This window comes from Oculina patagonica, chromosome 11 (genome assembly GCF_052425735.1).
Source record: "Oculina patagonica isolate OP01 chromosome 11, crgOcupat, whole genome shotgun sequence".
Taxonomy (NCBI): Eukaryota; Metazoa; Cnidaria; class Anthozoa; order Scleractinia; family Oculinidae; genus Oculina; species Oculina patagonica.
Genome location: NC_135768.1, coordinates 17,856,914 through 17,872,044, shown reverse-complemented (window position 1 = coordinate 17,872,044; position 15,131 = coordinate 17,856,914). Strand labels below are relative to the sequence as shown.

General features: G+C 36.2%; 2 protein-coding genes across 2 annotated transcripts in view; both read left to right on the top strand.

Moving 5' to 3' along the window:
- Positions 1-15,131, top strand: part of LOC144629503 (uncharacterized) — a 317,369-nt gene that overhangs the window by 129,237 nt on the left and 173,001 nt on the right. The window lies entirely within an intron of this gene.
- LOC144630905 (histamine H2 receptor-like) lies at positions 10,049-10,999 on the top strand. The gene has a single exon (XM_078489268.1). The coding sequence runs from the start codon at positions 10,049-10,051 to the stop codon at positions 10,997-10,999; it is 951 nt and encodes a 316-aa protein (XP_078345394.1).

Sequence of the window (15,131 nt, the reverse complement as noted above, 5' to 3'; positions counted from 1 at the left end):
AAGCAGGTGAATCGATTGACAATGAAATAGGTTCTAACAACTGGATGAAAAAAAAAAACACCTTTTTCATTGCGCTGTTCGCACAGTTTTCCTGTGATTGCTTGACATGTTCATTAACACGACATCCTCTCCTTCACAAAACTCTGCCATCGCAGATTGGACTACAAGTACGGCATGGTTAACTTTTAAACTTGCAACTGCTACAGTTATCGCTGTTTTATCACCAATAGCAGTAACTGGAAATGCGCTGATTTTGGCAGCAATTTGGAAGAAGACGTTCGTAAGAACACCATTCCATATTGTTCTGAGTGGATTAGCGTTTACTGATTTGTGTACAGGGCTCATCGCCCAGCCTTTCACTGCCACAGACGTGTATGTAGCAACCCGTCTTTTGGTAATAGAAACAATCGGCGAATGCGCTGCCATTTACTTCGTTTCAATCACTGCTCTTCTTATAACACTTATGTCACTTGAACGATGGCTGCACATGTCTCGACGATCCTTGGTTACATCGCGTCGTTGCTGTTTCACTGTTATCATGCTGCTACTGATTCCTATTCCAGCAGTTATTTTCCGCGTTTTAGTAAATGAAAATGAAACTTATGCAAAACATATTTATATAACGACTATGACACTGTTGTTCATTTGCTATCTTACCACGTCATTCGCCTATTTCAAAGTTTACCGAATTATTCGTCATCACCAACAGCAAGTCCAAGCAAACGACACATCCCAGAATTTTGGTCGACAAGCAATAGACCTGGCGAAGTACAAGAAATCTGTGGCTTCCATGTTGTATATTCTATTATTATTTTCTCTCTGTTTTGTACCTTATATCGTCTCTGCTGGAGTGTTTATAAGTGCACCAAAAGCTTTTAAAACAAATGTGGCCTTATGGGTGTCTTTCGTGCTCCTATTTTTGTCTTCGTCACTCAACCCAGGTCTATATGTTTGGAGAATGAATGATATTCGTAAAGGTGTGAGACAGTTGTTCTGCAGAGAAAGCTAAAGAAAATGACTTTAACTGAAGTAAAGACTCTTACTTCTGTGACGCGGATTGTATGAATGGTGCAAGTTTAGAAAAAAGAAATATTTCAAAAAGTGAGTTTTCGAGTAAAAGTAACCCTAAAATATTGAAAACTTCACAGAATACAGCAAATACTTAAATTACTATATTGGAGTTTTACCGTTTAGGGAAGTTGTCTCTCAAAAAAGAGCGCCAAATTATGTAAGAATTTCGAACAACTGATTTTTTAGCGTTTGAGACTTATACGTCCTTTAAACACTTGAACAGCACATTTTTAAGCCCATTGACGGGGTATTACTACCACAGGACGAAATAACGGATTTAATTGCTTTTAAAGGTAGATTAAAGTTGTACATTTGAAGTATTTAAACCACATTTAATTTCATTAGGAAAGACTTTAAATGTACCTTTAATGAACTTTTATTTATGAAATAAAGGTATACTAATGAACCATTTCATACAAATTGCATTTTAAGATAAAAGCTAACTCAAAGAATCATTTCATAGGCTTTAAAAGGCTCTCATAAATGGCCAATAAAGATACAATTAGTTTACCTTTAACTTTTTGGAAAGGTCTCCAAAAACCATCTTTAGTTTATCTTTAATTGTCATTAAAATGTACAACAAAAGCTTCACAGTCATCTTTAATGTGTGTTTAATTCTCATTAATGTCCAACAAAAGTTTCACATCCATCTTTTATTTGTGTTTTATTCTCATTAATGTCCAACAAAAGTTTCATAGTCATCTTTAATGTGTGTTTTATTCCCATTAAAGTCCAACAAAAGTTTCACAATCACCTTTAATTAGCCTTGCTTAACCTTTTGATGCATTCTAAATGATACAAATTGCTAAAAAAAAAGGGTGGGGCCGGGGGGGGGGGGGGGGGGCACCAGAAGCATGCTGTGGACAAACATATACAGTGAAACCAATATTTATATATATTTGTTTATTTCTTTATTTTGTCTTACTTCCCTACATAAATTACAAATAGTCACATAAAGTGTTTCAAACAGTCGTTTATAAATACGTACAATACAAATGAATAATGAATACAGTAAAATTTTTTGCTGTCAGATGAGACTGGCTAATTTTTTTTATTAAATTAAATGGCAGATTTATTTGATTAAGCGCCCAACCTCAAATTAGCACCCACTTTGAATAAGCACCCACTCCCAAGGTCCGAAAATTTAATAACGGCCTTAATCAATAAATACAGTATTTTAGGTTAAGTCTGTGTCCGAGCCATGAGGCCCATACAGCCAGAGCTTATCCCGGTTTCCGTAGCATTAAGCGACTAGGAGTATTGCTACTCCCCCCTGGATGGGATGCTAGTCCATCGCAGGGTTACCCCCCAGCAGTAAATTCGCCGGTACCCATTTATACACCGGGTGGAGAGAGGCACTGTGAGAGCAAAGTGTCTTGCCAAAGAACACAACGCAGCGCCCCAGCCAGGCCTCGAACCCAGGCTGTTCGACTCGGTGTCGAGCGCGCTAACCATTAGGCCACCGCACCTCCCACGTAGTAGTTATAAATATTTTTTTGAATGTTTTGGGACAAGTCTTAAATAAATGATTTAATCACTGGATCTGCGAAGCCAGCTGTGAAGCATTCAGGCCTGATTCCATTAGTGGAAACAGGCCTGTGTTTACACACCCTTATATATAGTGCACAGAAGCAATATACTCTTAAACTATTGGTGGTTAGAATGATGGGGTAGTCAAATTCTAAATAGATGCAGAACCCTTCCTTAGTACCACCAAAAGCAGATTGTTTACTTATTTTTTCTTATTTTTTATCTTGTTGATTCTGGTTCAAATTAGCAACATAACAACAACAATTTGGCAAGGTCACTGAGCAAAATATCTAATCCATAGATTGTTTTATGTACATTTTGTAAAATGCAATGTGCATGGCACAGTTTATGATATAAAACAAACATAATGACATCACTTCATAATATAACAATAAATTAAGAGTGGTTTTCCTAATCACCCTGTGAAACAACACTAAATGATGGACACAATGAAACACAAAATTCAATGTTTCAATTGTTGATTCACAATAGTCAACAAAATAATGGAATCAGTGTCTTATGATGCCTTAATTCTATTTCATGAAATCTGAGTTGAATTACTCTATCCATGTGTTCAGTACTGAGGCCAACAGTTCTGGCACAGCATACTCACAGAAAAAAGTTGCAATTACTGGTATGTTTCTAGGCACAATGCCTCAAAAATTAAAATTTCTGCAGCCCTTCCCTTTTCATGATTGGCACCTCATTTTCAGTCAGCTTTTAAGAGCAGCTCTTTGTCTTGTTAGTTCCTAAAAAACAATAATATAAGATATTACTTACATTAGCAGTTGTAAAGTTCTAAAAGAAGCTGCAGTAAATATCTGTTCAAAAGCATAAAGATCTCGCACTCATAATAGTTGAAACTCCAAATCCCCTTATGAATACAATGTAGTCACTTGCAATAGTACAGAAGCTTAAAAAGCTCTGAGAATAAATTCACCACTTGCAAACTGACAAATCTCATGCTCATAATGGTCAAAAATTCAAACCCTATCTCGGGCCAACACAATTGCCTATATAACATAAACATGTAGGACAGAACCTCCCCTCCTCAGGGAAAATTCGCATTGACTGATGTAGATTATATTTCACTCTACTTTGAGTAAATGTCACCTGAAATTATTTTTTATGTGCCTCAAAAGCATAAAGATCTTGCATTCATAACTGTTAAAAATCCAAACCTTAATTATCTTGGGCCAACACAATTGCCTACATGTATATAACATAAACATGTACATGTAGGAGAAAACCTTTCTCAGTCTCATCAGGAAAATTCACATTGACTGACATATTATATTTTACTCTACTTTGAGGAAATGTCATCTTAATTTTTATTTTATGTGCCTCAGGTTTACTCTTAGAAGCAATTAGTGATCTTTATGAATGCGGTCACTCACAATAGTACAAAAGCATAAAGATCTGACAATAAAGTCGCCACTCGCAACTGTACAAAAGCATAAAGATCTTACATTTATAACTGTTAAAAATCAAAAATCCTTTCTTAGGGCAACACAATTGCCTATATAACATAAAAATGTAGGGAAGAACCTTTCTCAGTCTCATCAGGAAAATTCACATTGACTGACATATTATATTTTATTCTACTTTGAGAAAATGTCATCTAATTTTTTTATTTATTTTATGTGCCTCAGGTTTACTCTTAGAAGCAATCAATGATCTGTAAGAATGCGGTCACTCGCAATGTAGTACAGAAGCATTAAGATCTGACAATAAAGTCGCCACTCGCAACTGTACACAAGCATTAAGATTTCACATTCATAACTGATAAAAATTCAAATCCTATCTTGGGCCAACACGATTGCCTATATAACATAAGCATGTAAGAGGGAACCTCTCTCAGTCTCATCAGGAAAATTCACATTGACTGACATTATATTTTACTCTACTTTGAGAAAATGTCACCTAAATGTTTATTTTATATGCCTCAGGTTTACTCTTAGAAGCAATCAATGATCTCTATGAATGCAGTCACTCACAATAGAACAGAAGCATTAAGATATGACAAAAAAGTTGCCACTCGCAACTGTACAAAAGCCTAAAGATCTCACATTCTTGACTGTTAAAAATCCAAACCCTATCTCAGGCCAACACAATTGCCTATTTTAAATTAGCATTAACATGTAGGAGAGAACCTTTCTCAGTCTCATCAGGAAAATTCACATTGACTGGCATAAATTATTTTATTTTACTCTACTTGGAATAAATGTCACCTAAATTGTTTATTTTGTGCCTCAGGTTTACTCTTAGAAGCAAATCAATCATATGTATGAATGTGGTCACTCGCAATGTAGTACAGAAGCATAAAGATCTGACAATAAAGTTATTACTGGTAACTGTACAAAAGCATAAAAATCTCACATTCACAACTGTTAATATTATCCAAACCCTATCTTGGGCCAACACAATGTCAAAATGTATAACATAAACATGTAGAAGAGAAAATTCACTTTTCAAAAAAAAATTCACATTGAATGATATATTATATTTCACTAGACTTTGAGAAAATGTCACCTGAGTTTACAGTTAATATATTTTTGTGGCACAGTAGGGGTAATTATGCAGGGTTAATGATTCAAGCTGAGAAATAATTACAGCCTTTCAAATCAATATTTTTCAAAAAATGACAAATAAACTACTTTTCAACTCAAATTAAAAATATAGCACGATTTCTGTCAAGCCGTACCGCCGTTAGCAAATACGTCTGCGTTCGCAGGCTATACCGCCGTTGAGAAAGTCATAATTATCAATAAATAATTAATTTATGCATAATTTTAAATGCGCGCCAAAACACATTACCGTTACTTCGAATAATAACGAATTTTTCTTTGAACCACTGGGTCATTTCTTAGGAAATATTAAGCATATACTAAAAATGTATAAGCTAATGTGAGTTTTTAAAGTAGAATTCTCTTACTTACTCTTGAAGCGACGATAACTGCAATTTCCTCAGCGGAGTTCGAGAACGACGAAACGGTCCGCCGACCAGCGCGGACTTTGGTATTTTCCTTGTGATTCGCAGACGGCGCTCTACCCGTTGGAGTACTTCAGGTTGTGTCTTGGTGCTGCCTTCATTTTCTTCCTGTAGCTGTTCGATCTTTGCTGCGAGGGTGCTACTGCTCTCGATATAAGCTTAATCTCAGCTTAGCTGATTTAAGCTTATATTGTCGTCCGAAAACTTGGCTCTAATATGTTTATGCCGCTGATCTTGCTCCGCCGCCATACTTCAACCGTGAAAACTGTACAATATTAAACGCTTGACGTCGGACAGAATCGAACTGTACGACCTGACAAAATAGAACTGAACAAAATTGTCTCACAAGACACGAACGGTGAAATAGCGAACGGTGAAATAGCGCGCCATTTTTCGTGCATACAATAGACCCGAGGCCCCCAACTGTCTCAACCTCCTTCAGCCTGCCGCTGATCGTTGTTACCAAGGCTCAAGATTCTCAAAATAGCATTTCGCCGGTGTTTACTATTAAAAATTGAGCCTGGATTTTGAAGCGAATCGATCTGTTGATAATTTCTTCCATTAATTTTGAAATTAAAGTCGTCTTTTGCCTTTATGTTTCAATAAAGCTCAGAAAGACCGTTAACTGACTAATGCGTGGTGTTTTTTGGTGAGATCACTTTTCAGACTATACATAAAAAAAATGTACCATATTATACGTACGGCGACTTGTCATTACTGAGTTTGACATGACATATAAAACTTCATTAAAGGTTAATTTTTGTCAGTTGTAACTTATGAGACTTTAATTTCGCAATTTTAAGCCAACTAAAGATCATGACTCACGTTTAGTAACTTTAATATTCTCGATTAAAGTTTACAAAAGAAAAATTACAACTATAATGTTGAAGTTTGGCGGGAAAAATTTAATAGTCGAAACTCCTTGTTTTTTGTATTTCTTGGAGCTCTGTTTGAGCAAAATGGAACTGCACAAACAGGCATTTTGACAAACAAAAGCCACTACGAAGAAACGAGGAGTTTCGAGTATTTAAATTTTCCCGCCAAACTTTAGGCTGAGCTCTTTGACGTGACGCATACATTACCAGCTCCAAGATGGCGGCGTTCAGTTTTCGAGTTTTGGGAAAGATTTCGTAGGGTTATAGCGCACGTTGGAAGCTGAAATTTTGGTGAATAACATATCTTTGTATAAACTTTTTATCGGCGTCAAGAAAATAAATGGCCATTCTGGAGTGAACTTCTCCTTTAAATCTCGATAACTCGAACCTCCTGCTAAACTCGAACCTTCTCCGATTCCCCTCCAAGTTTTTTTATACTAATATTACCCTCGCTAACTCAAACTCCCGATATCTCGAACCCTTTTTCGATTTCTCTTGAAGGCTCAAGATATCGTGATTCAACTGTATATGCCTCAAGCGGCAGGCACGTGAGTATTTGACAAACAACCCTAATTTGCATGACAATGAAAACCGGGTCAGGCGTTTTTTCCCCGTATGTTTCTCTTCTGCCAGTAGAATTTTTTTTAGCCTCTTCACTACATCAAAATTTCGTGCTTCTTTTTTGCTATCATGGAAGTGTTGAAATAAGCGAATGGTTAAACGTGAAAACAAACTGTGTGTTAGTATGTTGGTGCAGCAGCGAAAATAATATTGCAGAAAAAAAAAATCAAATCCCTGAACATTGAAACAACGATTTGAACGAGAAAAAACCCTTCAGTTGTTTTGACTGTAAGGGGCTCCGTAAACCGTCAGGTAGCTTGTTTTGACTGTAAGGTACTTTGCCGAGGAAGATCATAATTGTTCGGGGTGAATCCCTACGAAGTTCAACGGACGACGAAACGGTAAACTCTGAACAAGATTTATTTACTCTCTTCGATAACAAACATCAACGTAATACGAGCCGACAAAGGTCACATAAAGCCGTTGCGTTACATGAGGTCACCTGCACAGTTTTGCGTAAACAATAATTTTATGCTCACGTATGTACATCCTTGATGCGTTCTCGTTATTTCTAGCAGTGGTTCGCTTTTATATGCTTAGTCCGCATTTTATACCGTAGACCGTGTTTTATACCTAGTCCGCAGTTTGAGCCCGTATTTTATACCTCAGTCCGTGTTTTATACCCAGTCCGTAGTCCGTAGTCCGCAGTCCGTCCATGTTTTATACTGACCGGTATACATACTAGTTATGCAACGCTTTCGAGTGGTATACTATGGAATATCTCACGAGTCACTTGTATTTTCTCGGTATACACATGAGCCTTTAGGCGAGTGTGTATACAAAGTGACAAGTGGGATATTCCATAGTATACCATGAGAAAGTGTTGTGTAACTATTTTATACCATGCCATAGAAAATACGCTTACTTAATTTCATCGAGAATAAGATCGCAGCGCACGATGGGAAGGTTGGGTTGAATACCGTCGAATATACAACGGCTTTCCTGTATTCTGATTGGCTGTATTTTCTATGGCATGGTATAAAATACAGTATTTTACGACCGATAAAATTTTTAACGAATTTTTCTTTTTTACCAGTGAAGGCTTTAGTACTGTTTTATTATGAACCCTGTTAACGGATCTTAGATATTTCATATCTCTTACTGTTCCTTTCAAAAAGTGTCAGGCTGACTGAAATGTTAAGCTCCTAGGAGACTGGGAACGAATACACCTGTTGTAAACACAAGATGGCGGTAACATTTATCGATCTCGGCTTACCATTTACTACTTATATGCGTGGTAACAGTAATTTTTAACATGTCCCTGCAAACGTTTTAAGAGGAATATGCCCGATCAAAAGCGGCTTTGAGCAACACTACGATCAGCGATACAAAGAACTTCCACGCTTCTTTTATACATATGTTGCGATGTGACAGTCACGCTACGAAGATGCAACTGGTTCTAAACGTGTACAAACCTACAGCTGAAGGAAAAAGCTATCAGTTTTGAAGTTACCTAGAATTCAGAGATGACTGTAAAGACCGGAACAGACATTCTAAAGCCAGGTAAGAGACCTTATGAGGTTTTAGTATGCAAATTTATCCGAAGAATTTGTAAAGACGAGGTGTTCGTTACTTTTTAATTTTGAAAATTTCCTGAATTTTAAGCGGTTGTCAGCTTTGCAGACTTGGTGTGCTGACAAATTTTATTCTTGTTTTTAAGGAAGGGTCATTTATAGATTCCTTTCATGTAATTAAGTAGTCTCAAGCAGGTGCCACATTTTTTTAAATTTGCCTTCAAAGTTGGGCTATTTCCGTGTTTCGTTCAAAGCTGGATTAGGGGGGTCGGAACTCTTCTTTTGGCCTATGAAGAAACCAGAAGAAATCATAATTGAAACATTGCTAAAAAACTACAATGATGAGTCCACAGTTTACAAAAAGAACTGGATCTTTTAAGTGAATATTTATTTTTTGAGAGCAATTGCAATATGTGCTATTTTAACCGTTTCGGAAGGCGCGTAATTGCTGTGGATCGGACCAAACTTCGATAAATCCTAAAAAATACAAATAAGAATTTTAAATCAAATGAAACCCATTTTATTAATTAACTAGGTAAAGGCTTTAAAATCCCAGCAAATGAGACAATTCGAATTCTCAAAACCAAAATCGATGGTCGGAAATAAAGGAGACGCCCTGTTAAGGTTGTCAGTGCGAATTCTTAGTTACTCTCGATGTACCTTGCGATAAGAGGCGGCCATATTCAGAGTCTACTCTCAATGACCATTTCCTGTTTTCTTCAGTTCAACTGTCAGTCAATAACCCTTTATAAAAGATATCAGCATTAAATACAACTCCATGTCCCGACACTTATTGCCAATATAACATGCTCAATACGATATCGAACAGACCTCCCATAAAAAATTATTTCATTTTGTACATATTGATTATCATATAAAAGAGGTTTACAATGCAAAGGAAACAGGGCCAAAAAAATAATGAAAAAGCAATTGAATATATTAAGCAGGTGAAACGTTTGACATTAAAATAGGTTCCAACAACTGGAGTAAAACACCTTTTTTTCGTTGCATTGTAAAGACATACCCTGTTCGCGCAGTTAAGCAGTGAGTGCTAGTCATGTTCAGTAACATGATATCCTCTCATTCATGCAATTCTATCAGCGGAGATTATACAACAAGTACGGCATGGTTAAAAGTAATTTAGTCTGTATACTTAAGAAAAGGTAATTAACTGTAAAAAAACAAACATATTTTCAAGACAAGAAAAACAAATGAAAAAAGTTGAATGAAAAATTGATTACAGAAATAAAAGTCAGCAGTAATGAAAAAATCATAAAATGACATTCACCAAATGTCACCAGGTGAATCCATATGTCATTCACACTACATTCAGCTGAAAATAGCAACAAAGATAAAGCGTGAGGATCTCTTCTTCTGTGTTCAACCTCATTGAGGTATACTGACACAAGCAAATCTTTTTTAGCATTCGTGAACGAAGCTACACCATGTTCAGTAACACGACTTTCTCCCCTCGACAAAATGTTTCCACTCCTTGTAACTCGGTTGATGACAGCTGCCCTGAGGACGAATCTCATTATTACAACCTTTATTTCTCAACTTCTGTTATAATTGCAATTTTATCACCGGTGGCAGTGGCGGGAAATGCGCTGATTTTGGCAGCAATTTGGAAGAAGACGCTTGTAAGAACACCATTCCATATTCTTCTGAGTGGATTAGCGTTCACTGATCTGTGTACAGGTCTCATCGCTCAGCCTTTCTGGGCCTCAGTCGCTTTGATGTACGAAACAAATCGTCCTAGAGCACAATACGTTATAATACACACAATCGGAGATAGCTGCGCCATCTACTTTATTTCCATCACGGTTCTTCTTATAACACTCATGTCCGTTGAACGATGGCTGCACATGTCTCGACGATCCTCAGCTACATCGCGTCGTTGCTGTTTCACTGTCATCGTACTGTTGTTGATTCCTATTCCCGCAGTTGTTTTGCGCGTTTTAATGAACGAAAATGTCGAAAATTTAACTTATGAAAGACATATTTACATAACGATTATTACACTAGATTTATCTTGCTATCTTACCACGTCATTCGCCTATTTCAAAGTCTACCGAATTATTCGTCGTCACCAACAGCAAGTACAAGCAAAGGAAACATCCCAGAATTTTGGCCGACAAGCAATAGACCTGGCGAAATACAAGAAATCTGTGGCTTCAATGTTGTACATTGTGGTATTATTTTCTTTTTGTTACATTCCTTTTATTGTTTCTAGTGGTGTGTTTATAAACGTTCCAATAACTTTTGAAACAGTTTTGGCCATCAGATTGTCAATGGTGTTTTTATTTTTGTCTTCGTCACTCAATCCAGTTCTTTATGTTTGGAGAATGAATGATATTCGTAATGGCGTGAAACAGTTGTTCTGCAGAGAAAGCTAAAGAAAATGATGGTAACTGAAGGACTAAAGGACTCTTGTGTATCGGTGACGTGGATTGTATGAAATTATACATGTTTATAATATAAGTTATTTATTCAACAGAGTTTTAACGTCAAAATAAAACCCGAATTGTGAAAATATACAAAACTTCCCAGTTTCCTTGATCAATGAACTATGTTTGTTGATCTTACCTTTTTTTCCTCTAGCGATGTGCTCACTTATTGCAAATATTAAGAGCATAGAAAATTGACCTTCACATTGGCTTTCCAAACATCGATCACTGATCTACAAGGAGACTCGTCGAGAGCTAAGGTCATTGACTACAGGTTCATATGTGACATGCGCCTTGCATGCTGCTAGGATCAGCAATTTCGAAAGAACCCTGTTTGGGTTAAGGGTATAATAATGGATCACGTTTTTAAGTTCTTCATTGAATGGTGTTATTGACTCCATTCTAAAATGGAATATGTAAAATTGTAATATATTTATATTAACATTCTTTAAAAGTGTTAAATGTGATGAAATCAGTATATCACTGTAAACGCCACGAAAGCTTTGTAAGATGAATAAATCCCTAAAACGACACATTTTTCCGATGCACAGCTGATGAAGTGGAATATAACTTTCTTTTACTGTGATTTTATCACTTTTAAGAATAGCAAGCTACTTATAAAATTTAAATTTTGGCAGTAAGAGATACTCGTCTTTCGCCAGCTGCATGTTTCAAAAATTGAACAGAGCCAGTTTTGCATTAGAAAGTTTAATTTAGTCACAGTTTGATTCCCGTTGGTTCGTGCGGTTTATTTGACATATTATTTACTCAATATGAAAATTGAAGTCAAATTACATTAAAGAACGTATTACCCTCCAAAAAGCTTAATCACAAAGTTGATCTTCTTTGCAAGAAATGGAACTAGAAATAGCATTAGTTTAGCTGCTTTATTTCGATAGAAATGTGTTTCGAATCAAACTGCAACCGGGTGAAATAGAAAATTGGAAACAAATCTCTACAGTAAGTGAAACGATCGTGAAACAATTTGGCGAATGTTTATGATATGTGTAGTGGAATAAATGGGACCTTTTATCAATTTTTTTAATACAAAACGTTCCTACTGATCTTTTCATACTTATCCAACAAATATGATAGAATTTCGTGTACTTATTTCATAAGATCCACTTATGTATAAAGAAGGTTTTTATTATAGTGAACAGGAATTGAATCATTGAAAAATTTCAAAGTTCATCTTGTTTACGTGCGTTTCTCAGTTTCACCGCAATACAAAAAGTCACACGTCCTTAAAGACGAAAAAGCTTTAATCTGTACTTTACTCCCGTCGCCCAAAGGCAAACTTTGGAAGCCTATTATCAAAATTACAAAAGAAAATGTTAACACGGTCGTCTAAACAAGAACTTGAAGCTGACAATGCAGATTCGTACTGTTCGATAAGATATCAAACAGACTTCAGACTTTAAAAAATAATCTATTTTGTACATATTGATTATCATATATTAGATGTTTTCAATAAAAAGGAAACTGGGTAAAAAACTAATATATAACAAAGCAATGAGAAATAGTAAGCAGGTGAAACGTTTGACATTGAAATAGTTTCTTACAACTGGAAAAAAACAACTTTTTCATTACGTTGTAAAGACGTACCCTCCTCACACAGTTCATCAGGGAAATCTAATCATGTTCAGTTAATAACACGATATCCTCTCCTTCACTCAATTCTACCATCAAAGATTGGACTTCAAGTACAATGTACGTCATGGTTAAAATCAATTTAGTCTGTATACTTTCAGAAAGGTAATTAATTGTAAGAAATCAAACGTATTTTCTGTGCAAGAAAAACCAATCAAAAAAGCTTGAATGAAAAATTAATTATATAAATAAAGGCAATCATAATTGAGATGTCACCAGGTGCAACTATATGTCCTCCACACCACTTTTAGCTGAAAATAGCAGCAAAACTGAGCAACACATAGAAAGCGCGAGGAGCTGTTTTCCTGTGTTCAATCTCATTAAGGTATACTGACCAAAGCAAATGTTTGAACGTTCTTTAAAAGCTAGACCATGTTCAGTAACACAACTTTCTCCCCTCTGATAAATATTTCCACTCCTTGTAACTCAGTGGCTGACAATAGGTCTGAGATCGAATCACACTACATTTATTTCAAACTTGTTTTCTCGACTTCTATTATCATTGCTGTTTTATCACCGGTGGCAGTGGCGGGAAATAGGCTGACTTTGGCGGCAATTTGGAAGAAGACGTTCGTAAGAACACCATTCCATATTCTTCTTAGTGGATTAGCGTTAACCGATTTGTGCACAGACGATCCTTGGTTACATCGCGTCGTGGATGTTTTACTGTTATCATACTGTTTATGATTCCCATTCCCATAGTTGTTTTACGCGTTTTAGTTAACAAAGATAAAACTTATAGAAGACATGTTTACATAATGACTATAACACTGATGTTCATTTGCTATCTTACAACGTCATTCGCTTATTTTAAAGTTTATCGAATTATTCGTCATCACCAACAGCAAGTCCAAGCAAGCGAAACATCCCAGAATTTTTGCCGACAAGCAATAGACCTGGCGAAGTACAGGAAATCTGTGTCTTCCATGTTGTATATTGTTGTGTTATTTTCTTTCTGTTTCATTCCTTTTATTGTCTCTAGTTGGGTGCATATTGGTGTACCAAATAATTTTGGAGTAGCTGTGGCCAACAGGGTGTCAAAGGTTCTTTTATTTTTGTCTTCGTCACTCAACCCAGGCCTTTACGTTTAGAGAATGAATGACATTCGTAACGGCGTGAAACAGTTCTTCTGCGGGGACAGCTAAATAAAGGACTTTCGTTTCTCCATGACGTGGATTGTATGCGATTATATGTGTTTCTTACATACGTAATGTACTCGACACTGTTTAAACTGCCCAATTGTAACATATATTGATATATTGATCTTTCTTAACTTTCTTGTAGAGATTTAGAGTATTCAGAGCAAATAAGTTTAAGAGCACAGAAAGATGTAGATTGATATTATTTTGTCGCGATCATGTGACAAAGTAAGTCGTAACACAATGACCTGCGCCCCACGGGAGTGGGTTACTCCCTATAATAGACTAAACGGGGAGTTCCCGCCAAACAGAGGTTCCTTTTTCTGGTTGTATGTTTTTAAAAGGGTAGGGATTTTACCAGGTGGAGTATACAAAATTGTAGGGAAAACCATCATTTAAGTATTATTAGGAATCTGTAGGTGTGTGATAGGGGTATCAAGGGATACAACCGGGGTACCTTTTCTGTCGATAATGGTATATGAATGGATGAATGGGCAAGGGATGGAGCCTCCCAGTACAAAAAGATTTTCCAGTATCCTCCTCCTCCCCCTCTCTCTCTCTCTCCCCCCCCCCCCCCCCCCACGACTTTCCACACATCGATTACTGACCCATAAAAAGTCTCGTCGCGAGCTAGGTTCATATTTGACAGGTGCTCTGTATATTGCTATGATTAGCAATGTCGAGAGTGGATCACTTTTTTGTAGTTTATTATTGTATAGTTTAATTGCTTCCAAACTACATCAGAATATGTAAAATTGTAATATATGCGTATTAAAATTGTTTAAAATCGTAGACTGCGATGAAATTGTCATATTACTGTTAACTCCAAAGACGTGCATTCTAAGATCGATAAATCCCTGAGAACGATACATTCGATAAATGCACAGAGGAAAAATTGCGATTTTATTAGTTTTTAAAATAACAGGTTACCAGTTAAAATTTAATTTTTCTCGTTAAAGTATGCTCAATCGCCAGCTGTGTCAAAAATTTGCTTCCTGCTAAAAATTTTAATCACGTTGAAAATTTAACAGAATATAAATTCAGGATACAAACGGAGACTTAATTAAAATCCCAACCTTATTAATTTTTCACCTCTTTTATTCATTATTAAGAATAGTCAACATCAAATTTTTCCCTACGATATCAAAACATTGCCAAGAAGACAGGCTATGGGAGTTATAATCCGTAAGGGGTTTTATATTTATAACCTCGGGACCAAACATGGTAGTTAAGATTTCACCCGATTTCGGATTATATACTGATTCTTTATCGAGTATATCCACTAAAACCCA

Bases quoted from the DNA above. Each gene is read 5' to 3' on its own strand.
- LOC144630905 (XM_078489268.1), top strand. From the start codon at position 10,049: ATGTTCAGTAACACGACTTTCTCCCCTCGACAAAATGTTTCCACTCCT.